This window comes from Empidonax traillii, unplaced genomic scaffold (genome assembly GCF_003031625.1).
Source record: "Empidonax traillii isolate 1590-97213 ecotype Southwest subspecies unplaced genomic scaffold, ASM303162v1 scaffold93:size1158651, whole genome shotgun sequence".
In the NCBI taxonomy this organism is placed as follows: Eukaryota; Metazoa; Chordata; class Aves; order Passeriformes; family Tyrannidae; genus Empidonax; species Empidonax traillii.
In genome coordinates this window covers 393449-421368 of record NW_020955286.1, presented here as the reverse complement: position 1 = coordinate 421368, position 27920 = coordinate 393449, and the positions used below count along the sequence as shown (strand labels likewise).

General features: G+C 39.0%; 1 protein-coding gene across 1 annotated transcript; it reads right to left on the bottom strand.

Moving 5' to 3' along the window:
- Positions 1 to 355: 355 nt before the first annotated feature.
- On the bottom strand, positions 356 to 24846 carry PLA2G4F (phospholipase A2 group IVF). The gene is made up of 21 exons (XM_027881727.1): positions 24633 to 24846; positions 20289 to 20361; positions 18643 to 18779; positions 17205 to 17333; positions 15737 to 15777; positions 15126 to 15168; positions 13873 to 13939; positions 13402 to 13571; positions 11186 to 11299; positions 10637 to 10674; positions 9555 to 9690; positions 8688 to 8824; positions 7393 to 7615; positions 6836 to 6950; positions 5464 to 5601; positions 4920 to 5027; positions 3793 to 3987; positions 3303 to 3469; positions 2852 to 3038; positions 1329 to 1573; positions 356 to 1198 (listed from the first exon to the last, which is right to left on the bottom strand). Exons 1-20 carry the CDS (start codon positions 24741 to 24743, stop codon positions 1344 to 1346), a joined length of 2559 nt encoding a protein of 852 aa, XP_027737528.1. The 5' UTR covers positions 24744 to 24846; the 3' UTR covers positions 356 to 1198; positions 1329 to 1343.
- Between the last annotated feature and the right edge of the window lie 3074 nt (positions 24847 to 27920).

Genomic DNA, 27920 nt, shown 5'->3' with positions numbered 1-27920 from the left:
CGAAGACAAGCATTTATAAGAAAAACTGTGAAAAACAGGTGTGAAAAACTAATATTTATTAAAAGAGAAACACATTAAAAACGTATCAAGAATCATCCTCATCTACAAGCCTTTACATTCTTTCATAAGACAAATTTCCTGTCTCTGGTTTTCAAATACAGAATCAGCACATTCAACTCAGTGTAAAAGCCACAAAAGTAAACAATGTTTGTTTGTCATTGTTTTGCCTTCATATTTTCCAACTGCATAATTCAGTCCTTTTCTCTGATCTTTATGCTAAGTAAGGTGAAATTCCATCCCACAGCACTACAGTACCCAACATTGTTTTATTTATTCACACTGTGAATAAATTTATTCACAAGGTGAGGTGTGCCTACCTTGACTACTGATGTTTCTAAAATATACAAGACACGCAAATTCCTCTAACAAAGGCCTGGTTGAATTGCCCACTGAAGTGACGGCAGAAAATATGTAATTTAAATCCTTCAAAGGAGCCTTTCTTCCTCTTATACACAAAGAGAAAGGTGAGACTTATGGTACTTTCATCATCTCATGATGATCAAACTGTAGGAAGAAGCACTACAATCCCACAATGTGTTTTTTAATTGTTAGATATAAAAAAAGCAAACATTTATTTCCTCAAAAACAAATTGTTTATGAAAATAAACAACATCGATTTTCTGTACTCAATATCGATTTTCTGGTAGACTAAAAGCCATTAAAATCCTTGAGAAGGGTAGGAAGGAAATAGCACAAATCTTTGAAATCGTGAATGGAGAAAATAGAAAGCAAGTCATGACTGTTTGGTCTTCAAAGTATGCAGGCATTAGGCAGTAACAAGTTGAAAGTAAAAGGACACATCTCTCTCAGTGTGTGTGTATCTGTGGAGTTACTTCCAAGATGATGTAAATTGTAAAAGCTCATGAAAGGAGGTTCAAAAAGCAAGAGAGGTAAAAGTACAGAAGGAATCAGTGTTTCCTCAAACACTAACACACCTTTGATAAAAAGAGGTGCATCGCTCGGTGGAGTTTGGAAGATTATTCTCCAGATGTTGGAATTGTTTGAATAGACCACCCTAATCATCTGGCATCAGCCACTGTAAATTGAGATACTGGGCTAGGTGATTCCTTACTCTTCCCCACACAAGGAAGCAACATCCATGTTGTACAGTACATCCCTTGAGTTTTCATCAGAGCACGTTATCTGGAATGAATTTTCAGTGTCACATGTACTACTCCCTTGACAAGAAGATAACTTCCAGCTATTCATTTTCAGTGTTCTGTCCTGAACCTCATGGCTTTTGTACACTGCAGCCTCTCTGCATCCTCAGCTCTGGAAGCTGCTCATGTATCAGACATATTGATGACCTTCTTCAACCTCCTCCTTTGCAGAGCCAAGTTCAGGGTTTTGAAGAGAGTGTCCTTGCTGTTCACAACATTGTAGCGATTCACTTCCACCAGCCTGCTGAAATCATAGGGCTCAAAGGTGAAATTTAGTGTACGGTAAGGAGAATCCTTTGACTCAATGATGAAGTCACCAAAGGATTTCTCTTCTTCTGACTCACGTTCAACTCCTGCAATAAGAAAGGAAAAAAAAAAATCACAAAAAATCCCCCAGCCATGGTAGACTCATTTTAGTTCAGTTCTGATAGGAGTACATCACAGATAATTCTACTGAACCTTAACTTTCCCCAAAGCTCCTCTGCAGAGACTTCAGTTCCTTCCAAAATATCTGCAAGCTGAAGGTAAAGTGCTATTAACCTATTTCCACTAGGCTCCAAAATACAGTACTAAAAGACATTTTCATTGTGATAAATTGTTTAGTTCATCTACAATGATCATGCTTAAAATAGGAAATATAAAGCTCTATTCTTCCTGGAAATACTGTTCTACACTAAAACAAAAGACATACCATGAGTTCAACTTCCCTTAGGATGCTAGTATAAACTCTTCAAAATATGGTAAGTTGTTTTTTTAGCACCCTGCCTCTTGAATTTAAATGCCATCTTGAAAGGTGAACATTAAAGTAGTTTGCTAAAAACGCTTTGCTTATTGCTGTTAGAGAAATAACAGTCTTGAGTCACATTCAAGCCTAACACTTTGAAACCCTTCATCGGTGATGAGGAAATGTAGCCAGGTCCTGGCAATCATTATGGCATTAATACAGACAGTATTAACAGTGTGCCTTATACCCCCTTGCCTGCACCGGTCCTGCATGTTCTTTCCTATGTATTCCAACAGTTTTTTTCAGGATGCTGTTTTTTCCCACATAGGAGAAAAAGGACATTAATTTTTTTGTCTGTCTCTTTTTAAAGGTAAATAGCTCCACATTTCATCCCAATGTTCTTGCCTGATAGACTTTACAGCCTATATGAATCACATCAAATGAAGAAGGATCATTTATCACTTGATCTCACACTACAAGGGCACAGGTCACTTAACATGAGTTACATGATCTGATATACAAATTGGTCCCCAATACCTTGGTGCTTAGTGGTTTATTCCTATTCAATAAACAAATGAACTCCTTACTTAATCTGATTATTAGTTCCTTCCTATATATTCAGAGTAACTAGAAGTAACAAAATCAGACATCAGGGCAGAAAGGTTCAGAAAGAAGCAAAAGTTTAGCCTAATTTTGATTCTTCCAGCCCTTAGATATTATTTTTTTGTCAGCCTCTTCTCCCACTCTCCCTTCCAAAAACCAGTGGAAACTCATTCTGCCTTAAAGATAAATAACAATTTAATAACTACAGGGTCATACTAAGATGAATGAAAAGAGGAACACTGAGCCCACTGAATTTTCTCCATCAACACATTCAAAGGAGCTCTTTAAGATATACCTCCCTTACCTGGAGCCTTGTATTTCTGGAAGGTGTCATTTACTAATGGGAAATGGACTACAATTGGAGCCTTTGGATTATTATCATCCACAAACACGTAACATTCCTTTGGCTTCTTTTCATCTTCATCACTAAATTTGATTTTTGGAAAAGGAATGTCCCGCTCCTCACAATATTTCTGAGTCAGTTCCAAAACCTGTTGTCAAAGAATAAAAAAATAATTGCAGTAGAATACCAGCTACTCCTCTAAGATCATCTAACTACAATCCTCCAATTGATCTTTAAGGTCCCTTCTAACCCAGGTTATTCTATGATTCAATGAAAGACCTAAGGAATTATTTTAATTTACTTGTTAATCAGAGTGTGTATTCAACATCAACTGATCTGCTGCCATTTTGAATATGATTCTGTGCTTTTATGTTCGTGTAATAATGTTCTGCTACATCTCTCACCCTCTCACCTCAAATGGAGCTTCCCAGGAAAAATTGAATGACAAGATAACATCCACATCCCTCTCTGGCTGAAGTACCAAAGGAAAGGGAGAGTTGATAGAAAAGCCACCATCCACTAAATACAAGCTCTCTTCCATGGGGGTCAGCTGGTTGGGAAATGCATCCAGATGAGTACCTGTAAGACACTCCAAGTAACACAAGTGGCTATATTGGTTCATTACACATCTCTCAGTAAAAGCAACAAAACTTATGCTGGTGTTATAAGAAGAAAAAAGACATTCTAACATGCACCTACATCTGAGATGGACCTATGAATTCTCATGATAAGCTTGCCTTATAGGACAAAACAAACACAATGGATCAAATTTTTTGCTATGGTGTAAGAAAGGGTATCCTCCCTGACTTCAGCGGAACAAAGTCAAGCTCACTTATGTTCTGTGACATAGACGAAGTATAAACACACTATTTAATGTCCCAGATACATATAGACTCATTTACCTCTCCAAGTCACAAACTTCTTGATGTTAACATAATCTTTATGAAGATACAATCCCTTCATGAAGTTGAAGGTTTCTCCACATGTGACTCGGGACTTGAAGAAATCTTGAAAAATTTGTATCAAGGGGCCCCCAGGTATAACCAAGCGAGTCTTCAGTCGTGCTGGGTCTCGGAAATGGAATCTTCGGCAGTCATCTGCAGAAGTCACAGAAGGATGCAGAAAACAAACCAAATGCTTGTCCAGCTCCAATATTTCAATCAGACCTTTTTCTATAATATTTAACCAGCTGTCCTATGGCTGAATTTGTCATCCAATAAGAGTATTGTAATGAAATGTAAATGAGCTGCATGTGCATCTCATAGTCAGATGATTTACTTGCCCTGTTTAACAGGAATAGCATTACTCATAAATCATTGTCCATATTAATTTCTACCAACACAAAGAAACCCTTGTTACCAAGTGACAACCACTTCTGTCACATAAGACAACATCACTCAAGCGCAGACAGTAGCATTTGTAGTTACACAACAACAAAAAGGGTGCGGGGGGGGGGGGCAACTAGGGTTGTAGAGGCAGAGAAGAAAAAAATCTCTTCTTCCACTAGTTACTATAAGGCTATAACTATGCATAGGAATAACTTTCAGCCTTTAAAACACTTTCTTTTCACTGCTACGGGGGCAACGTATAACGGAGATCAGTGCCAAAACGTATAAACAGCTTATCAAAAATTATAAAAAGTAGGACAAGGGGGAAACTGAAAGCCTTTTTTTCACCTCTTGCTTAGCAGTCCAGTTCCTATTCTTCCTCTTCTCATGATTCCAACTCCAGCACTGTAATATGTCTTTAAGACAGCTCCCAGAACTAGCCCAATTTTATAGTCAAAGTAAGATACAATTTTTTTTTAAAAGACAAAACAGAAAGTGTATTAAAAAGAAAAGTAGTTCCTCTCTTCACCATATGTTTTAACAAAGGGAATAACATATGGTAAAAGAGAGATCTGTCCAAATCCATCCTTAATGCTAACTCTTGAAAGCTACACACAGCACATTTTCGAGTCATATTATTGTGATGAGTCCAAAACGATCAATCTTTTGAAAAATCCAGCTATTTTCATGTATGCTCTTACCTACAACTTTGATAACATCTTTGAAAGAATCTAGAAAGCTCAGTCCTATACCAATCACCTTCAGGCAGATGTCATCCAAGCTTGCCGCAAAAGCACTGCCCCACATTCCTGCAGGAGACATGGAAGAATTTAGTACTCCAAAGGCTTTACACCTGTAACCAAAAGGTCTAGAATTGCATTGCCTTTTGTCACGGGAGAAGGCTGTCACTTGATCCCTACTATTCAAACAGGTGATGTTTGAGATAATCATGTGACAAATTCTGATGTAATAATATAATGCAGATATTTTTCCTAGAGAAAAACATGGAAAAGACAGCAAGGGAACAGAAAGACCCTACAGCAGACATTTTTGACAGGCAGCTCATAACAGAGTCATCTTGCAGACTCAGGACATCAGACTGTAATATTATGAACCAACACCTAAAACTCTGGAGAAAGATTTGACATTTTTTACTTCGAGTTCTTAAGCAAGGGACAAAAAGGCATGGACTTGAGCATGGTTCCTTTCCATCTCCTCATTTTAATCATTATCATGAGATCATACCTTGTAGAAAACAAATCCTGGGCTCTGGATGTTTCTGGACAAGCCGTCCCATGAAGAACTCACTGTCAAAGTCCTCTGTTCTGACAAAAGCTCCATACTTGCGAAATCCAACTTCATAGGGAGTGAACTCACACCATTCTAAGAACAAGTCAGCAGGATATTTACTCATCTCAGAAGAAACATCAGTGAAAATATTTATCTGGTATTGTTCACACAAGGGAGACAGAAGGGAGTTTCCCTTCCCTTTTCATGATGACTATGGATTTCCCTGCCCCTCTTCTCAGTAAGCCTCTATCTATCAGTAGCAAAAAAAATCATCTATTATTAACAAAAACTCTTGTACAGATTTTCATTCCATCTTGCTCCATCTTGAGTTGGCCACTACAGAAAGAAACTGCTTATTTTACTGTTACTTTAAACTATTTTGTTGGCTCCCTTTTCCATCCCAAACAGAAACTACTTAATTTTTCTCAGCTTTTCTTCACACTGCATACCATCTCTCTGAAACTACTACAGTACTAACTTGAAAACTCAACTGACCCACTGTGTCAGTCTTCATTGTCTGCCTATCAAAGTTTCCCCTTGTGCCTGAAAGATTTCCACAAATAGCTGAAAGGTAACCAGAAAGATCAAGTCCAACTCTCAGCCCTGCACCAAACAATCCAAAAAAACACAGCATGTGTCTGCAAGCATTACGCAAATGTTTCTTGAACTTTGGCAGTCTTGATCAAATCCAATTAATTCGCAAATTCATATGACATCAAATTCATTCAAACTCCTCCAGAATAAAATAAACAAAGAAAAAAGTCCCCTAGAGGTACGCAGATGGACACAAACATTTGTGTTCCTGTCTCTTTTATCTATCCCCACTTGTTGCATCACATTTCAAGTTTCAATGAAGGACTGGCTGTCATTTTTTTACTGTAAGAACTGAAGCTTCTAAAATCCACAATTTTGATGATGCAAACTACAAGGTGGGCCAATCCATTGTTTTACATGAATCCTACAAAAATTATTTATTTATCTGAGACCATAAAAGAAAGTGGCCACCTAATTACCAAGGACTCAAATTCTCTCATTCAGACGTGGAAATGTATTATAGGAATCTTCTCAGCTCCTGAAAATTTCAGGCAATTTCTAGCAAAACGTGTGGACTGGTCAACAATGTTGAATGTCATTTCTCCATTTTAGCCATGATGAAGACATTTGCTATCAGGATGATAACACTCTGCCAATCAGTATCCTGTCGCCTCTTGCACTACCACCTGCTGCTTGAGCCACATTTCCTGTTGCCAGCTGCTCACTGCCCAAGGAACTGGATAGGTGAAAGAAATTTATGGATTTTAGCAAACAAAAATAAATTTCTATATACCTGCAAAGTCACCACTGCTCATATTGGGTCTCACATTGACAGCTGCATAGATAGGGTAAGGGTTCTGGGCCCATTTCACTGCTTCTTGCTGATCAGACAGCTTTGATGGGTCTTCCTGGTCACAAGCAGGGAAGGAGAAGCACACTTAGGCTCTGTAGCCATACTTTGATAATTGGAAGCTGTTGCTTAGCACTTCTGATTAACAAAACTACTAATTCAAAGTCTCTTTTCATCCCACTGTCGAGACACACGGTTAGATTTGGCCAAAATATTTCTGCAGTTGCATACTTAGAATGTCTAGTGTTATTAATGAACTCGATATCCCTCTGATTTCCAATCTCAATTACACAGAAAATACTGCACAGTAATGCCATTCTGCAAAACTAATGTCATTCTCTCAGGTTTAACCTGCCCAGTACAAAAGCTATTAATTTAGTAACAGTCATTCCAGAAAACACTGTTTTTTTAATATAGCACTTGACACTAAACACCTGGGTAGGTAGAGGTCCCACCTGGAAGACAAAGAGCAGTACATATCCAAACATAAATCCTTTTACCTTCTGTTGTAGGAAAAATTCCACAATAAGGCCCCACAAATCTGTAAAGGAAACTTTCCGTCCACTACTCTCCATTGCATTCAGCTCCTCGAAATAATATTTCAGTCGTTCTGGGGAAAATGCCCCTGCTTTGCTGCTGGACACAGCACCCTGAGCTCTTTTGATTGCATCTTGAAGGTCTTTCTGTGACCAGTCAGGGTCTTGATACAGTGTCGATAAACACCTGAAAATGCTTACATTAATGTCATCAGTAACAAAGCCCCTTGTGTAAAGAATAATTTTAGCTAGTTATAATTAGTGATGCAGCTCTTGAGAAGTCTAGTTAAAAGACAAAACATCATGAAGAGTAGAGTCCATAAATAAAGGCTCTCTGAACTCTAAAATGTGCTGGAAACCCTGACACCTCCAGGACAACTTCATCCTGATTGATAACCTGCTCTCCAAGGATGTTCGAAGCATCGTTTGAAGGCACACATAAACCATTTCATAAACCTGTGCTAACTCCACACCATAACAGCCATGATAGACTGGTTGCCAGGAAGGGTGCTACTGTATGCAGCAATAGAGGCCATGGCCTTCCTCAGAACACAGGTCTGATTAAAGAAAAAACTAGTTTGGCTACATTTGTTTGGCAATGTCTCTGAGTCAAAAGAGACAGGCCAGATCACAATGTCAGTGGAAGAGAACCAGGTACATAGGAGTTAATTTAACATACAAAGGTCTGGAAGGGAGGGTTACACTGTCAGGTTGCACAACTCCCCAGTGAAATTATTTCACAAAAACAACTACGTAAAAGGGATGACTTCATCACAAACTTCAAGAACTGAGTTACTGAAACGTTCTAGCCATGTCTAACATTTCAGCACACTGCTCCAGTCCACCAAAAGGCAAGAAAGTGCTACGCCTCTCTGCAGTCACTCACACCATTTTGGAAGGTGATGACATAGTGGCCCATGTGGACATATTGCCAATGACTTGCACCACGTCAGTTATCTTCTTGGCAAGAGTAGAGAAGGGAGGAAGTTTTTTTAAGCCAGTGCCATGAGCAGTTTTATTGATCTAATATGTTTTAATATCCAACTGTCAGACTTGCACAAGCATCAGATTCATATATTTAACCAGTATCTGCATGGATTGGACATGATAGTGAATCCCTTCAACTCCTATGGAGTCTCACGGGTGAAAACTGATAAAATATTTGATTTTGCTGCCTGACTACAGATGGCACAAATGCAGTTTTGGCTTTATGTTGCGCCAACACTAAGTTTCTGGAGTCAACACTGCATACAACTTACCAAGTAGAGCCAGAAATCCCACACAGATATATTGCAGCATCCAAAAGGCCCAGCTGCTGAAGTCCAGCAAGACTGCCATAGAATGATGTCAGTGCTCTCATTCCACCTCCAGACCCCAGTACTGCTACGACTGGAACCTGCAGACAGCAAACGCAGGAGTCACAACCATAGACTTTTGATCACCAGTAAATTACAGAACTAATCCCATTCAAGTCTCATTCGAATTTAAAAAAAAAAAAATTTAAAAAAAAAATATTTCTATTTACTTTTCAAGTAATTTCAGGTTCGATTTCAAGCAGAACTCCTTTCTCTATTTTGCAATTGAAATATATTGTTTACTGTAAAACATAGCAGGGTCACTTACTGAAACTGTTATGTATATTATCCCACATTTACTTTCATACAATAGATGTATAAGGACAAAAAAGGCTCATTATTTTTATAACAGCAGCCAAACATCGCCAAGCAAGGCATCAGGCTATGGGCTATGTAGACATAACAGTGTCCTCAAATAAGCAATTAGGAAGCTATTCCTGTGGTCTGAGCTTCAATTTAAACATTATGAAACAGACTTTCCAATCACAATTCCAAGCATAAAGCCCAAGATACCAGAGTTCAACAAAAGAAAGTACATACATTCTGAAATTTCAATGTTTTGCATTCAAAAACACACACACACAAACCCCTCAAAATTTAAGAAATATAACAACACTTGAGACTTAAGAACTAAAATATAGCAGGGAGGTATCTCACACCACAGTGAATGCAAAATATGTTTTCTGTTATAGGCAAGGATTCTTACACTCTCTAATTGTCAACCAAGCATAAAGGATTTTATCAATCTCACTACAGCACTGTGCTCAATACCTCATCTTTTGGAGGGGCTTCTCTTAAGTGAAGAGTCTTTCTCAGTGCCTCAGAAACTACTTTCTTCCTTTTGTCCAAAAATTCTCTCTCCTCTTTACAGAGGTCAAAACCCAGACGTATATCAAGATCCCAAGTGCTGAAATAGAAGTCAAGAGAAAAAAACACCCACATTTTGGAGAATTTGTAATCTGCATGGAAAACAAATTTTTGTGAACAGAAAATCTGGGTGCTTATATGAATTACTGGATCAAACCATTAAATTAAATTTTAGTGTATACACCAGCTATTTTGTAGAACAGCTTTTAGAACTTCTCCAGATTATACTTCTCCCTCAATGTTTAAATTCAAAATTTGCCTCAAACAGTATTCAGATTAAGCTTCAGGAATTTCACAAAGGAAGAAAATATTCTCGGTCAGTGAAGAAGATTGTATGAGGAGCAACTGACATCACTGTATTGACATGAATGGTGAAATGAGGAGAAAAGCAATTTTAAAACAGAAGTTTCTGAACTTAAAAGGCAGAAGGGGGCAACTGAATATCAATTAACTTGCTATGAGTTCAGAAAAGGGGAGTAGGATCTTCAGATGACTTCATATTAAGTGACCTTGTCAACTTACTAGTCAACTGCTTGGTTTTCAGTTATTCTTTTCTTTTTACTCCTTTCTTGCACCCTGGATCTCTTTTATAGTTCAAGCTCTTCACACACAGAGGTGCCCTTTCCTATTTGTCAGTACAGCACTGAACATATTTTGGGAAATATCGGTACCTAACAAAACTACTTAATATTTACATCATCAGCTATTTTACATTTAAGTATTAGGAACACAAAATCTGTATAGCACTCACTAGGACTGACACCAGTCCAGTAGATAGTATTTGGAAATTGAAGAGTCAGAGCCTTAAGAAGAAAAATAATCAAAGATATTTTCTTTTATTCTATCCCGAAAGATCAGTGGAGAGAACAGACTTTGCCAGAACTTCAAGGAGAGTCACTCAGTTCCTTTACTACATGACTAAAGGCCCTTACTACACGAATAAAGGCCCTTCCTCATTTTTAAAGGACTTTGAGGTTCCCACTCACCTCTCTTCAGTTTTCAAAGTCATATCCAAACTTTGTCCCTGTGAAAAGAGAGAACACATCTTGCAATTGATAGTAATTACACAGGTGGAACTACTAAATAATAGAGGTTATGACATCAACAGAATCACCAGATACTAACCAGAACAGTACTCTCACCCATAAAATGACATCTCTGGAGCACCTTTCCCTTGCATCTATTTCAGACATATTTAATAGTCTCCACAGAAAGCAAAAACATAGAGAGCAGTGTGAAAAAAATTATTTCTTCTGCAAGTGTCTTTCTTTTCTCCTCCTCTGATAATTTTCTTTCACACTCTGACAGACTTTTTTGCTCTGGAAACTGATGAGCTTCATACTTACTTTGCAAGGTGCCATTGTGAAAATATTTTTAGGAGAATTTCACTGAGTAATCTCATTATTCCATTCTAGATATCCAATAAAACAGCACACCTGAGAATCACATCTAGCCTAACTTTCCAAATGCCTCAAGGCATTGGAGGAAAAAGTCATCCCATGCATGTTAAAACAAATGCAAAGTATTGACATTACCTTTCCCAAAGAAATGATTCTATCAACTTTTTCTCCAACAGGAAGGGAATTAACCGGTACAGTTCCCAATCCCAGAACTGTGGTATGCTTTTCAACCTCAGGGTTCACGCCATCCTAATAAAAACCAACATTTTAATTGAGCTCTGCAGAAAAAAAGTTAAAGATACGACTTTCATATGTCAAAACAGCAAACAATTCTTAATATCACTATAGCTAAATCTTTCCCAAAAGTCTAAGGCTCTTCAAGAGCATCCTGGTTTCTGCTTGACAGATCTTTGTCAGGATATTTCTTTCATTCAAAGGGGGAGTTTGTTGGTTGGTTGTTTAGGGGGTTTTATTTATTAGTTGTTTTTTTTTCTTTTTTAATATACCTGTCTGCCACAAGCAAAAAATCTTCACTTTCAAGTACAAAACTTCCCACAAAAATAGTTGTGTTCTGAAATGTGTCAGAAAGCTCACCAGTGAACTTGCAATCTCTCTTCAAAGCAGAATTTGGAAAAGATACCAACAAAGCAACATCATGAGACATACATTAAAAAAATACCACAAAATAAGAAATAAGATAGTTGCCCTAGGGACAAGTGGTAGCATGTAATTTAAAAAACCTAATCAATTTTAAAAGCAGAGAAAATTAAAGTTTGCCAGGAAATCCTTCAGTTTTCTCCCATGCAGCAACAAGCTCTCTTAATATTGAGCTGTGTGCAGATTCCTAACCTTAAAAGACAAATATTAAAAAAAACTCATATCAGAGGGTCACATTCAAACCTACACCGCCTACCAGGTGGGATGGAGCCCATACATCAACCACAGTGCTCAACCCTTGGGAGGAGACAGTATCTTGAAGGAACAACAGGTTGTCACCTTTCTCACATCAAGAACCCAAGTCAGACAAGGAACTACTCATAGATTTCACAGATGTTTCCTGACCAATATCAGCTGTCCTGAGTCCCATATCTGACTAAGCTCACTGTCCTCCTCCTCCTAACAGGGGAAAATAACATGCATTTAGGTACAGGGCAAGCAACTCTACCACATTCCTGGCACTCTCCCACCTCTGATAAGAGAAGAAAGGTCAGATTTCCATGCTCTGTGCCAGCTGTTGAGGGACCATGTTCTGCTAGATACCAGGGGAGTTGGATTGAGGTTTACCACCTGGTCCAATCTCCACGGTTGAGTTCTACTGAGTTTTTGCTTGCCTGGCTCTGAGTTTTTGACCACTTTAGTCCAGGTCTCTCTCTTCAGCTCATGTTTGCTGTCTAAATAACACCATGGCAAAGCTATTCTTCCATATACTTTCTTGTGTCCTCTTCTCTATAGTTGCCTCTAGAGCAGCCAAGATCACCATTTGCAATCACGCTGCCCAAATGCTTGTGGGCATAAAAAACATCATAGAAGAAAGAGTTTCCTTGCTCTCATTTTTGGTGGCAACAGCCATCACAATGAATATTCAGCCACTCTGACAGGATGCACACACTGCAAAGTAATAGAAAAAGCTAAATAAACCTTTACAAGTGGCAAATGATCTGCCAGTTTTTAATAGAAATTAAGATACTCTATAGGATTTCCTATAGAGTATCTCAACAGATGAAAGTAAAGAGGACTTCATGTGGCAAGCATGTACAGAGTTAAATTTTTTTATCCCCGAGTTTGAAGAGGTTTTAAATGGTTGTGGAGTATATATTTTTAAGACAATTTCACCTCCTTACGTAGAGTCAAAGATACAATGCAAAGTCTGACATTTTTTAAACAAAAAAAATAGTACTGTGTAAAAAACAATGATAGATAAAAACTTATCTCTCTGCCCATAAATTCCTAATATCTTCCCAGGAAAAAAAAATACATTAATTCAAGGCAGCAAAATTTTCTAGCCTAGAAAATTTTGGTCTGAGCAGCTACAATATTACAGAGTTGCATCCAAAAGGTACATGTGGAAGTGACTGGTAGCCTTTTAATAGTTGGTCCCTAGCACCACACAAACATTTTACTTCAGAAGAGACTTCCTTTAATGCAAGCTTTTGACATCCACAGGTACCTGAATAAAAACCAAAAACTGACAACCCTAAACATCTAAAGAAGTCTCTGACCTTCTTATGATCAAATCAAGGCCATTCAATTTATATTTAAGGACATTTTCATGGAAATGAAGGCGCCACTTTCCGAGTGAATTTATTCAAAAGTGGGCTGTAAACTTCACAGCAGTCAGCATGGATGCTTACCTGTAGGACAGATATGGTTTGCTCCAGCTGCACTTGCAGTTCTGGACACATTTCTTTATCCACATGAAAAACAAATGAGGTTCCATAATCCTTCTCATTATCTGGTGTCCAAGGAATACACAACTGCTTTTGATATGCGCCTGGGACAGACACCTTAACTTCACAGCACCCTGTGCATTAGAAAAAAAATTTAGACCACAGGAGTCATTTAAATAAATGTTGAAAATCAGGTACTTGTTAAGTGTAGCTGAGACTATGAAAACGCAAGCAAAAACTCTACTGTGTCGTACCCAGTAGAAGTGACCCCATACTATTAAGTATTAAAAATAAAAGCAAAATTGACTTAAAAGGTAAATTTGTAGTCAGTAGATTAAAATGCACTGTAGAGACAGAGAATCAAGTCTCCCCTCTCCCCTAAGGAATAAACATGTTGAAATGTATTGCTGTCTTCAACTCTACAGGCAGCCCTACCTTGCTGTTTCTCTTTTGAGTTTTCCTCTTTGTTAACAGTGCCTTGCAGAGTCAAGCAAGGATGAACCTATGTAAAGAAGAAACCAGCTCTGGTTATACAATTTTTAGTTCACTTCTTTGTTGAAGTTTAATCCACTTACTATATTAGGTGTAGGTTTACAGATGTAAGGTGTCAAAAAAAAAACCTCACTAAAGATTGTTTTGCTATTTCAAATAAAGACTAAGTTTTGTTTCAATAGGATAGGATTATTTGCGCTTCTTTCAAAATCAAAACCACCCTTCTTATTCCAGTTACTGGAGTTTTTTTGCAACCAATACCTCATAGTTACAAGTTGTCAACTCCTAGGGTTTTTCTGGGGTTTTTTACCTTTTTTTAACACGTGTGATTACCTATGCAGAACCTGCTCAGATCCAAGCAAGCACTTCATAAATTCTGCCATGACTTTCTCTCCCAGCTCATGTTCATGTTCATGTCCTCATAAAATTTAGTCTCTCACACAATTCAATCATCACCCCTCTAGGACAGTAGATGAGATACTTGGTGGGCCACAATTGCCCTAAAAGGTAAGAAACTTCTCCACTGCCTAAATATAAGACTAATTTGTGAAGCCAAATTGGAACACAAAAGCTTGTCTCCCGTGAAATAGTTTGCAGAACTGTGCTGTTAAATGCCACCAATTTTTCAGGAAAAAAAAAAGTTAAAACTCTACAACTCAACCACTATCCTTTTCTCCTTACAAAAATCATGACAACAGTCCCTTTTCTTTGGAGGGAGAAAAGAGGTAGTAACACCTGTATTTGTAACATATAACACACTGATTTTCTTAGATTGATTAACCCAAGAGAACAGGGAAGCATCACCTACTTAGTAACGGCATCAATAAAAGCTTAGATGTAATATATGTTAAGGTTAGGAGAGGGACTATACCTGGCCAGCATCTAGGCTAGAAAATACCATACCATCTTCAAGACTCACTTGCCTCCTAAAGACATTTTTTGTTTACATCTTTATAGCAGCCTTACTGGAAAAACAAACCAAAACCAACAACAAAAAACAAACCACACCTTTCTGTGAGTTAGTATGAAGTTTTAAAAATTGAGGAAGATTTTTAAATCAACAAATTGAAAAAAGAATCTGGAGAGAATAGGAGCTATTTGGAAACAGGAGTGGAACACTCAGTAATTCTTCCTACTAAAATCTTACCTTCAGGAGTAAATCACAACATATTTGATTCTGACTTCCATGTACTCACCACAAGGACTCCATTGGTCAGTACCTCTGTAGGGACATCTGAGCTGAGAAAGCAAGAGATTTAATGTAAATGAGTTCTGATTTTAATTTGCTTCATTCTACTTTGCAAACTAACTGTCTGGATAAGCAGTGGGGTAAAAAGGCCCTCACTGTGGGATATGTATGCAAACACCAAACATATGTCCCTTCACAGAACAATGGCAGTTGGGAAATAAAAAAATTTGTCTGCAACCATAAGCATGCGCTATAAGAAGTCCCCATCTCAGTTATTTTGATAACTTAGGGGGAAGTTGAGCTTAGATAGGCTATCAGATAGATTAAATGCTTATTTGTGTATTTTGCATGGTGAACTGTGAAAGCTTTCCACTCCTAAGTAACTAAGCCACAAAGTGTTCAGTTACTTCTCATGGAGTCTAGCAAAATTTATTTCTCTTCTGGTACCCCAAAAATTTTGGTGCCTGGAACATTAGGGATATTTGTGGTCAGCCTTCAATGAATCAACTCAAACGTCACAGGGAACTATAAAGCATTAGCCTTTCTATGGGCAAGACTGTCCCTGCACAGAAAAAGTAACAAAGCACAATTTCATTCAGCTCTTCAGGTAAGACTCACCATTTCTCCAAGTAAAACTCTACATCCAGCTCTTCATTAGCCTTTGAAAACAAAAGTTGGACACTGGTGACCCTTTATCTTGAATATATAATTCTGAGACATTTTTCCAAGAGATTGAGCTTTCTTCCTGTTACATACTTATAGTAACTTCCCATTAAAGTAACTGCTTTTATAAAGTTTTAGATAAATTTTGAAATGTTTAAATTTAGGCCTTTAGTTGTTCTTATTGTTCTTTAAACGTTCCTCTCCTCCTGGACATATTCTATATGACCAGACACATCTAAGTTTGAAGACACAAGTGCACACAAATGAGAGTTGGCTCTCAGATCCACTACTCTGACTCAAGTCCCACTGCAGTGCCACCTCTGCAAATACCTTCTACATGAGGCTTTGTGCTTCCTCCCATTATTATTATTATTTCAGCAGCTTGCACTCTTAGGTTATTGCTGTCTTTCTCTTCTACACACTTTGATCAATCCATCTTTTCTCCTACCATAGCGTACAGTAAATGTTTGATACCAGACATAGTGCAGCTTTTAAAATAACCAAGTAGAAGCCAACCTGGGTAATTTTCTTTACTAAAGTTGGAATTTTCAGTTCCATAATTATGGATCAAGATGACTTAAGCATTTAGCAAATGGGTAAAGTTAGTGGGAACAAGGAAGTTACTAAGCTTCTTTCCATGATCACAAATCATTTGGAATGCCTGTGCCACTGCCCAGTGCCTCCCTGCGAACTGCACACCAGTTAGCCTGTTTCTGACCACATCAACAGTATGGAAGCCCAGTTTCTCAAGAAAACACATCATTAGCTCACCTTTAATCCTGACCTATTGTAGCAATGTGTTTGTGGTATTTACAAAATAGATCAGATTGATGATGTGGCTTTATCTATGTAAAACAGGCTCTCTTTTTTTAAGTCCATAAACAGGTGCACATGGTTTGAGAGCAGCTGATACACACATCACCCTCGTGAAGCAGAGGTTAAAGGTATTGAACACAGTTCAGAGAAAATAAGCTTTTCTTAGACTTCTGACTTATTAGATATAGAGCTAACCTTTCCAGCGATAAACTTGTTTTCGGCAAACTGATGATGCCAAACGAAATAACACAGTCTGCAGTCCCCATAATGATTACTGCAAAAGCCTTTCATTTTAAAACCAGTTTATGTCCCTCTGAGTCTCATGAAAAATCAATTCCCTTTAAATGAAGATGTTTCAACATCTACAGAATGACAGCAGTAATCTCAAGTTTTATTTAGCTGGGGCATCCCAAAGGCTGTGGAAAACACATAAAACCACTGGAGATTTTAGAAATATCCCAGTTGACAGTAAAACCATATATGCTGTCATCGACTGTTGATTCATTTTTCTATTCTGGTTTCTACAACACAGGTAAATCAACCAGCACATACTGCCAGATATCTGTAATGATGAGCTGCAGCTATCACAGTTGAGACGGGGACTAACCTCAGGGTTCAACCTGAAAGTGCGCAGCAGGGGTCGACCCGGCTTCATGCCCCCTACATCGAAGACAATAGACGTGAGCTCATCACTGACAAGGACATCCTTATCATACAGTGTTAATTCCAGAATGTTCTAAAACCAAACAGAAACATACAGCCTAAGATCAAAAGACAGACACTTCCACAAACCTGGGTAGCTGTATACAATAGACACAAGTATATTAATCAATACTCTTCTCCTTTCCCATTCCTGAAGAAAACTCACTATTTTCAGCAGGGTTAAGAAAAGAAAGCTCCTAGTTGACAGCATGTAGCTAAAATATCTTCTGAGCTTCCCAACTAGAGAGAGGCTCCAGCTGAAACTATGTGACAGTACTCTCCACCCACTTCAGGCACAGATTTGCCTGAGGAAGCAATGGCAATTTCCACTCCTTCAGTATGATTCAGTTGAGGAAGTTAAAGGGACTGATCTCTTCCCACTCGGCACTGTCTCAGAGCTGGTAAATTCAAGAAAAACTAACTGAAATAGACAAAATGAGTACATATGGCACCCAAAAAAATGGCACTGCAGCAGCTAGTTTTCAAGGGGACGAGTCTGAACTTAAAATTATGCCAGTATAGTGTGGCAGAAGTAGCCAGACTGAGGCCTCATAAGCCTGAAGGGGAAGAAAAAGTTCACACACACTACAGCTTAGCTTTCAATTTTCTTACCATTTAAGCCAATGACCGTTCCACATTTGTCACCAACCATTGTGGAAAGGTACTCCAGTGAGAGGGATAGTTTCCTGTTAATAAGCACCTTATTCCAAAGCCTAGGATGTTATTCAAAGCAATAGTACCATACTAAAACTGACCTTCTAAAGTACAGTTTCCTTCCCTTTACCATTAATGGCCACTTTGAGAATGAATGCTGACAATCTGAAGACTTTGTTTAATTCTCTGCTAGATCCTGCACAGACAGCAGACATATGAACTGTCCCTATCTAAGAGTTTGAATTTTGGTTTTCTTCATCATAGGAACTGCAGGCAAAACTTGACTGCACGAACTAAGAGGCAGTGAGTAGAAATTTGGTTCCCATTATCCTAACTCAGACAACTACACTGTGAAAGTAGAAGCAAACATCAAATATAAACTTGTTTTATCAAGGAATATCCTTGAACTTTACCACGTAGTGCCATAACTTCCCCTTCCTCAGCTGCATCACAAGGATGTTTACAGAAAATTCTAGCTGCAATTTACATAAGAGTGCAGTTACAAACTGCTGTGGTTATCACTGGACATGCATAGTACAGCTTTTTGTACCACTGAAGACAACTGACACTTTGCAAGCACTACTGGTTTTGAGGGTAATAAAGAACCCTTGGTTTTGAACAAAGCATCAAAAGCAAGCCAGTACACAAATACAAATAGTCCAACCAGCTCCACAAAGTGCACTCCTTACCTTGACAGCACTATGGATTCGATACTGGAAAGTTTCATTCCATTCTGGGTTATCAGAGTTGTCAACAACCTGAGTTCGGGAGACTATGGGAGATGCAGTGGGCAGCTTTAGTTCCACATAGCAGTCTGCCTTGGACACTACAGCAGAGAGAGCAGAGACAGATGTCAGAACAACTTTAATCAAAACATAACCTTTTCCATGAACTCTTCATTTTCTAGATCTCATTGCATCATAGAAAAGTGCAAATTTAAGGCTGGACTTCTAAAGCAAAAGCCTTTAATGAAGTACATGTTCTTAAACTGCAGCAAATTGAATATTAGGTACCTATATTTCTTTTTCTGGTCATCCAACTCATAAAGCCTTTAATAAAAGAGACCACTATTTTAAATGAGGATGATCAAATTTTGAAAATAGGTTACTGCTGATACCAGGCTCATTGCCTCTTGTCACTAAGCATCACTGAAAGAGTCTGGCTCCATCCTCTTAATGCCTTCCCTTCAAATACTTGTACATATGAGTACAAGTCCTCTGAGTCCTCCACTGTGTCACTAAGTAGTCCCAGATCTTTCAGCTTTTCCTCATTTAAGAGATACTCCAGTCTTTTTACCACTGATCACCATCCTCTGAGTTTTCAGTCCAGCTCCCTGCCTGCTCATCCAGCCCATGCTTCATCAGTTTCTCTAGGAGTATCTTACAGAAGGCAGTGTCAAAAGCCTCACTAAAGTCCAAGCAGAAAAACATCCACCACTGCTATATCCTCATTTAGTCTGGCCAGGAGCTGAGCTGTCTGTTTCCATTCCCTGAAAATAACTGATTGTCTTTGAGTCCTTCCTTCTTCCAGTTAGGGCCCCTTCTTCAATGCAATGCAAGTATGGGAACAGTTCCTCACTCCAGCTGGACAGGCCATGAAAAAGAACTCTTCACAGTGTGAATCTATCCCTCAGCCTCTCAGGAGGGTTTTCCATTCCTTGAACAGCTATTTAGCGTTCCAAGTAGTTCAGTGTTGGATGCCAGATATAAGCTTAAGGCAGACTACCTTACCGGATTAAATCTGAAGTAATTAAATCTCAAATGAGTTTTAAAGATCCAAATGCCTCAAACATCTCTGAGATGTTTACACGAATGTGTAAATGGAAGGAAATATATACCACTATCAAAACCAGAAACAGATAGAAAGCAACTTATCTTGGAATCAGTCAACCACCTACTTCCTTAAAGGTTTTAATGGCAAATAGCAGGTACATGAAATAAAACACTACTACAGCTGAGAAAATAAACATTTGGAAGCTAGAAATGAAGATTTCTATTTCAGGTTCATGAAGACTATTCAGCAGAAGCAAGGGTGAGACTTGCCATGACCAGAGGGCTGAATCCAGAGAAAGGAATACAGAATAGGCCACCGCAGGACAGGTGAAGGAGCAGGGAAGAAAAACATTATCAGGACTTGGTCTTATTCTGCACAGCAGCAGGCTTAATCTGCAGCTTGGCCTCACATCAAGATTTTAAAGTATACATAATGCTTTACAAGGGAAGCTTTTGTTCAGACATAAAGGCAATACAGTATGCGTCCTTAACAATGCTACCTGTGTTAGAGGTATGTAGTGAACAACCAACCTGTTTTCATAACACCTTGACTAAATACTTACACAGATCTGTACCCTTGATGTTTCTGGCTCGGAGGACTTTCACTGTTAGGTTGTAGTAAGGGTGCTTTTCCCACTGAAAAGAAAGGAACAAGCTAAGCATTTAACTCAATTGCAATGCCTGTTCTATAAACACACTAGCCTAAGTCCAGAGAAACAGATCAGACCAGGCAGCTCAAAATAAACTACTAATGAGTCAGTTTGGGAATCTCTGTAGCACTTTCAGTGTCCTGGAGGAAGACCAAAGGAGTCCAGAAGGAAACTCAATTCCCTTTCAGCAGCACGAGTGATGTTACAGTAACTCCTCATAGACTTCAGAAAATAAATCCCTTATTTAGGGTTTCCTCTAATTAAAGATCAGTTTTTAATTGCTTCCTTAGTACATTCTTGCTGAGGGATAAACAGATACTGAAGCTGCTGAAATAATTATGATCATGACTCGACTAGTTTAAGACTGCTTGCCGAGGGCACAGGCATGCTTGAGTAAAAGCAGACATGGCAAGAATCTTAACAGCATGGTCTCAAGACATAGAAGGCATATGCTATTTACAGTGAGAAAAAAACAACTAACACTTTCTTGCAGGAACACATACTTCATGGCAGTTTATTCCTTTTCATTCTGGACTGTTACTGATATTACCACTCTAAACATGCACGTGACTTTACCAACATAGATCAAAATGTAATTCGTGCTCTTCAAAGCTTCTGGGAGACTATTTTTGGAAAGTAATATTAGTTTTTAAATGCCAGCCTGTGAAGTGGGAAAAAAAGCCTGACTGGATTCTAGAAGATCATGACGGAAAAGTGGGGGGAGGGCAGGAGAAGACAACAGAAAACAGCATGGAGTGACTTAGTACAGAGATTGCACAAAATTAATTGTGTAGGGCTCAGGAACAGAATGGGCTTCTGCCTCATTTTCACCAATTATGACACAATCCTGGTCAGCTAGAAACTTTCTCTATTCTTAAATCACATTTTCAAAATGCTTTTCACAAGTGCTCAAAAGTTTACATTCATAATTTCCTACATGGTTGGTTTGAGACCAGAGTTTAACTTCTGATACACCAAGTATTCATCTCCAACTGAATTCAACAGGATCTTTACTTAAAAAAAAATGCTGCAGACTGACAAATGAGGCACTGAAACAGATTTCCCAGAGAAGCTGTGGATGGTCCATTCCTGGAAGTGTTCAAGGCCAGTCTGGATGGAGTTCTGAGCAGCCTGGTCTAGTGAAAGGTATCCCTGCCCATGGCAGGGCAGTTGGAACTAGATAATCTACAAGGTCCCTTCCAACCCAAACCATTCTATAATTCTATGAAATACTATAAAAATATATACATATCACTGCATACTACATATCACTAACAGGAATCTCAGGGAAGCCAGTGAACCTTGAACTGTTAAACTCTTCTTGAATATTCCTTATCTGATAAATGGAACTACACTATGTTTGTTAAGTAGTCATGCACATGGTGAGATTTCCTCATTCTTAATCACGTGGAGATACTTGCCAGCTTTTGCAAAACAGGGTTCGAACAACACAATAAAACCAAGGCATACTGAACATCTTTGTACTAAGCAAGTACCATCCACCCTGACCAACAAGCGAAGGGTAAAAATTACATGCATCATCTAAGACACCACACATGCAGGTGCCAAATTAAATCTGGACAAATGAACTGCAATTATACTATTATTTGCAGCACTGACATGTTGAAGATATTCATTCCTTTATTTGTTTCTGGGAACAAGACATGCCTTTACATCTAATTTCACCATGAGCTTCACCTTTGAGATGCTAGTTTTAATTCCTTTTTAAATCTTTCCTAATCACTTTTCTTTTATTCAGTCACTGACACTACTTTCGCTGGCAAAGCCTAACCTCCTTTCTACCTCAACAAGTTGGGAAATGCATTACAGAGAGAAATTCAAGGTGGTGTATGTCATTCTCACCAACTTCCTAAAGTTGCTGAAACTCTCCCGGTTTTACAGAAATGAAGCTACATAATCACACCCCCACAGCTATGAAAGCAATCTTCACTCACATAGCCTGGTTATCACCTGAAATTCACACACTGTTAGCAGAGGAAGCTCAGAACACCCTAAAGATAGCCTGTCTTTCTTTTATTGCACTCCATCTGTCAAAATGTAGCTACACGCTCCAAGAAAGTCTTTTCCAAAGGTCTCTAACCACCTTTGATTTGCAGTCAGTCATTACACAGCTGAGGATACATTTTCCACACCCAGATCGTAATTTAAGGGCATAGAACCCAAAAGACATTGCACTTTGCTCCCAAGCCTGTGCTACCAATTATGCCAGAACCTTCTCATATGCCTTTTGTAATTATCTTTCAGCCAAGGCATAGCAAGGTCATAGCATGTTGCCAGGTGAGCTTGCAAAGTAATGAAGCATGGGAGTATCAGATATGCTCTATCTGAATGATCAAGGAAAAGGCAGGCAGGAAATCTGTATGGGAAATGGACAAAAAATACAGACAACAGTTCTGCCTGTTCCAGTATACATGACAGCATACCAATGTATGTGACAGATGCAAGCAACTAATTTCTATTTTGCAGCTTAATGATTTTTCAGAATCACTGCTTTTCCAGAGCTTAGGAGAGTCCATCTGAAGAAAAAAAAGCCAACGCTTTAAATCCTAAAATGAGGGTACAAGACTGAATTTCCACATTCTTAACTTCACTAACAACTGTCTGTACCTTTCATCTAAACTGAAGGTGCTGATGCAGCAGCAAGCAAGTGTAAAATTAGTCATCCCCACCACAGAACCCAGTAGTCTTTACTCTCATATAGCCCAGAATAACTGTCTTTATACAGCAGGATGTAAGCACTGGGATCAACTCCACGTCTCAGTGCATGCCAGTTTCATTATAAAAATGTTGTCATATAAATAAAATAAAAATATATATTTTGTGTTCACAGTTACTGGGAAAATCAGGTAGCTCAAAGAAATGTCCAGTTTACCAATGGAGCACTTTCTCCCCATCTTGTTCCTGCTCCCAAACAAACATGCTGCCTTTCCTTGTGGCCAAAGTGCCACGAGTTTGCTTTTAAACCCATAAGCAAACACCTGGCTTTCCTAGGCACTCCTTGCAGTTTTCCTCCTCCCCCAGGAGTGTGCATCTGCAGTCATGAAAGGAGGCTTACAGATGCAGCCTTAAGAACCGTGGTCTTTTGGCAGGCAAGATTTAACACTTAGTCAGGTGATGAGTAGCGCTAGCACCTCAGTAACACAACAGCAGTAGCAAACACTGGGCTCACTCTCAGTTTATTATTAAATTATGTTTGCCTTTAGAACTAAAGCTAAAGTCTGGACAATTAAAGAGATCTGATCGTGTTAAATTCACCTACAGAGCCAAAAGGGTCATCTGCTGCCTCACTCCTTGCTCAATTGCTATCAGTTAGACAGTACAAAATCTCTTCCTACCAGTCAGTCCAACTTCACTAAGTAGTGTTAACCTTTTAAATTTTATTTGTATAGTGAGGACTAAAGGGGAAAAATCATATTCAGTGGTTTGCAGGTTAAAGGAGGCTAACACTAGTCTCTTCTACCTGATTTCTCAAGTACTAAATGACAACATTAAAAAGTCAACAAGATAATTTTTATCATGCAGCAAGCAGAAGTGCTAAAAGGCATGCAGGCAGCAAGTAATTTTGTGACATTTAATGGTCATGTCAAATTTAAGTTGTATATTGAGGGATTGATGTGAGACAACACGACACAGGCGATCAGATTAGAGACCAGATCTCCTAGTCAAAGGTTCCTTCACAAACATTCAATGTAATTCAAAATTGAGGTTATTGGTCAGACTATGTTACACAATGAAATGATTTCACACCACTCAAAGGACAAACACATCAAAACCACCTTATCTGTTGTGGTTGCACATTTTGAACAGGGACTGACATCATTATTATTTGTCTACTTGAGACCATTAATCCCTGTAGGATAAGATAGAGAGCATAATGGAAGGAAATTATAAATCAAGGATATTTTGTCAGAAAACATATAAGCATGGTTTTGTCTCTGCTAATGAGAAGTGCAGTATTCTGGACTGTCCGCCTAAAAAAGTATTTGCATCAGCTTGTGTTCCCCAAAAACTAAGGAAACACAGACCTGCTCTTCATTTCTTCATACAGACCCTAAATTTAAAAGCCTGGCATCTCCATTAGCATTATCATTTAGGGTAAATTTTAAATAACAACAAACTTTTTGATTCCTGTGGAAGTACAGAACTGGTTTTCCACACGTGCAGTAACAGGAAGTCACTACTGAACACATTGGCTAGAGAAAGCCATCTCAAAGACAGCACTACAATTCGTCTTACCCGCCAGTGATAAAACCCAGTCTCTTTCCTCTCCTTCTTTTGGAAAAGCACAGCTGCCAGGAAAGGCAGCACTCTGGGTGGAAGTGGGCTCCGCAGCACCTCATGGAACATGGGAAAAACGTTGTCTCTGCAGAAAATCTGATAGGGACACCCAGAAAAAAAAAAAAAAGAGAGTCCCCGGACGCCCGGCTGCGAAGCGCTGTTTGCTACAGACTGGTCTGAAGTTTTGCGCAGGACTGGGCTGCTCTCCAGCTGTGAGAAATGGAGGTGTGGCCCGCACTTGACAAACAAGCCAGTTCCAAACCTCGCTGGCAGGTTTTGCAAATACTGGTACAAGATAAGGGCAGCAAAGCAGCACCAAACAGGGAAACCTTGGGTAGGAGAAAGCACTGCTTTGTGATTAAGCCACAACCATCAAAACCCCCAGTCCAGATCTTCTTTGAGAGTTCCAGTCACCTTATCTATGACTTTGACTGTTTTAAATCCTTTTCAGAGTTTCAGCGTACCCTAACAGAGTCTTTTAAAATAGAAAGAAATTCCCATCTTACCAGCCTGAAGCAAAGCCAAATTTGTCACTGACTGTAGCTGTCCAGACAGGTTTCTGGGGGTCCAGAGCAAAGACACCACAATTTGGCTTGCAATAGGGTGCCCCCTTACTCCTCATTTACATATATCACAGTCTTGATTCTTCCACCAAACATTCTCAAAAAACTGTACAAGAGACAGGGCAGATTTTTTAGGAGTCTATCATGCTTTAAAAAGTATTTAAGCAGTAAAGGAAATTGTTTACTGGAAGTGATTAGTTTATTAACAGCTTCTGACAATTGGCTAGCTGGAGTTTTTTTATTAAAGAGTATAAACTAAAATTGAAGACCAAAAGAAAAACTTAAGTGTTTCAACAACTAAAAAGTGGCAGAAAATGTATGAAACCAGTAATGCAGCATGTCACTAGCTCCATACAAACATGAGAACGTGACACATTCTCAGCAAGGTCCCATTCATTAATCATTTCCTGTCATTAGTGTCAGTCACCACATCAGAATTTAAGAAAATTAATAAAAGTATAAGCACTGACGTTTAGAATACAAACAAGTCAGTGCTAGTTAGAGAATCCACAGAATTAACAGTTAACATAGAGGCAAAAAACAAACATCCATTCTGAAGCAGCCAGCAACTGCTGTAATGCTCTTGTGTGGTACCAAATGGGGTTGAAACTGGGCTAAAAAAGCTATTTCTTTGCTTTTCTGCCCTGAAGGTGAAGGAGTAGGAGAGCTTCAATCCTATGCAAACAGGCTGAGAAAATTGGGGTTGTTCAGCGTGGATAAGAGAAGGCTCCAATGAGACCCAATTTACAGTATTTAAAAAGGGCTTACTTATTTACAGGCCTTACAGTATTTAAATGAGGCTTATAAAAAAGAGGGAGAGTAACTTTTTACACTCGCAGGTAGTGATAGGACAAAGGGGAATGAAGTAAAAGAGGGCAGATTTAGATTAGATGTTGGGAAAAAGTTCTTTACGCAGAGGATGGCGAGGAACTGGAACAGGTTGCTTAGAAAAGTTGTGGATGCCCCCTCCTTGGAAGTGTTCAATGTCAAATTAGATGGGGCCCTGAACAAGCCGATCTAGTAGTGTGTGGCATCCCTCCTCACAGCAGGGGGGTTGGATCTAAAAGATCTTTAAGGTCCCTTCCAACCCAAACCATTCTATTACTACCAAACTAGGTTTTATTTATCTTCAAAAAATTGCAGAACAGTGTGACCTTTTTATAATTAATCTAATATAGTCTGACTATAAATTACAGGAAAATGGAGGTGGCCTCACATAGCACAGTAGTTAAGAAATCACATTTATTCTAAAGTTTATTACAGGCAGTATATAAAGCCTCTATCTTATCTTGTGAGTGCCCAACTGCATTTAAAATTAGGCTTACCTGCCCTCTGACATTCTTGCTCCTCTTCCAATGAAATCTCTCAGCACAGGGTCTAACGTTTATAGAATTTCTCTCTCAAGAAAAAAAACTGTTATGTTCTCTTTAGAAAATGTGCTTAAGGACTGTTTCATAGTCAACAACAGATCACCCATTAACAGTGCCTGTGTGCACTCTTAGCCATCTACAGACACTGCTGCCAGCGAACGTAATATCCAAAGAGAAACTACTTGTTTTTGTCATTTCCTAGCAAGAAAACAAGCAATCAAAAAGGCATCAAAAGATGAGGCAAAGAAAGCCTCATATTCAGTAATTTTACTTCTGCTTGGATTAACATGCCCACACTGGTAAAGGTAGATTTACATACATGTCATGGTTATTTTTTTTGTCAGCAAGCATGAAATGACACCATCATCAACTACACTACCTAGTATTTAAAATGTGTCCAGATATGACAAGGAGTCCCTTTTGGTCCCATTAGCAACACTAAAAGGAGAATTGAGTGCATAACTAGAAGAGATGAAAATCTGAAAGGATGCAATCAAGGATAGCATTTGATATGGGGTTTGGGTTTTTTTGACAGATTGGGCTTCTCCAGAAATATCAATACACTTACTTGTTTAATTTATTAATCAATGACCTGGATGAAGGGACAGAGTGCCTTCTCAGCAAGTTTGATGATAACACAAAGCTGGGAGGAGAGGCTGATATCCCAGAGTGCTGTGCAGCCCTTCAGAAGGACCTTGGTAGGGTGGAGAGATGGGCAGAGAAGAACTGAAATTCAACAAAGGCAAATGCAGGGTCCTGCACCTGGGGAAGAATAACCCTCTGCACCAGTGCAGGCTGGGATCTGACCTGCTTGAGAGCAGTGCTGTAGAGGACCTGGTAGTCTTGGTAGTCAAGCTGAGCCAGCAGTGTGTCCTTGTGGCCAAGAAGGCCAGTGGAATCCTGGGGGGTATTAGGAAGAACATTGCCAGGTGAGGTCACATTGGGACTGCTGTGTCCAGTTCTGGGCTCCCCAGTACAAGAGACAAGGAGTTTCTGGAGTAAGTCCAGTGGAAGCTATGAAGATGATCAGGGGACTGGAGCATTTCTCATATGAGGAAAGGCTGGGGGAGCTGGGCATGTTCAGCCTCAAGAAGAGACATTTAAGAGGGAACCTCATCAATGTATACAACCATGTAAAGGGAGGGAGTCAAGAGGATGGAGCCAGGCTCTGCTCTGTGATGCTGAGCAATAGGACAAGAAACAACAGGAAGAAACTGATGCAGAAGAAGTTCCATCTGAACATGAGGAAGAACTTCTTTACCGTGCAAGTTACTGAGCACTGGAACAGGTTGCCCAGAGAGGATGTTGCTACA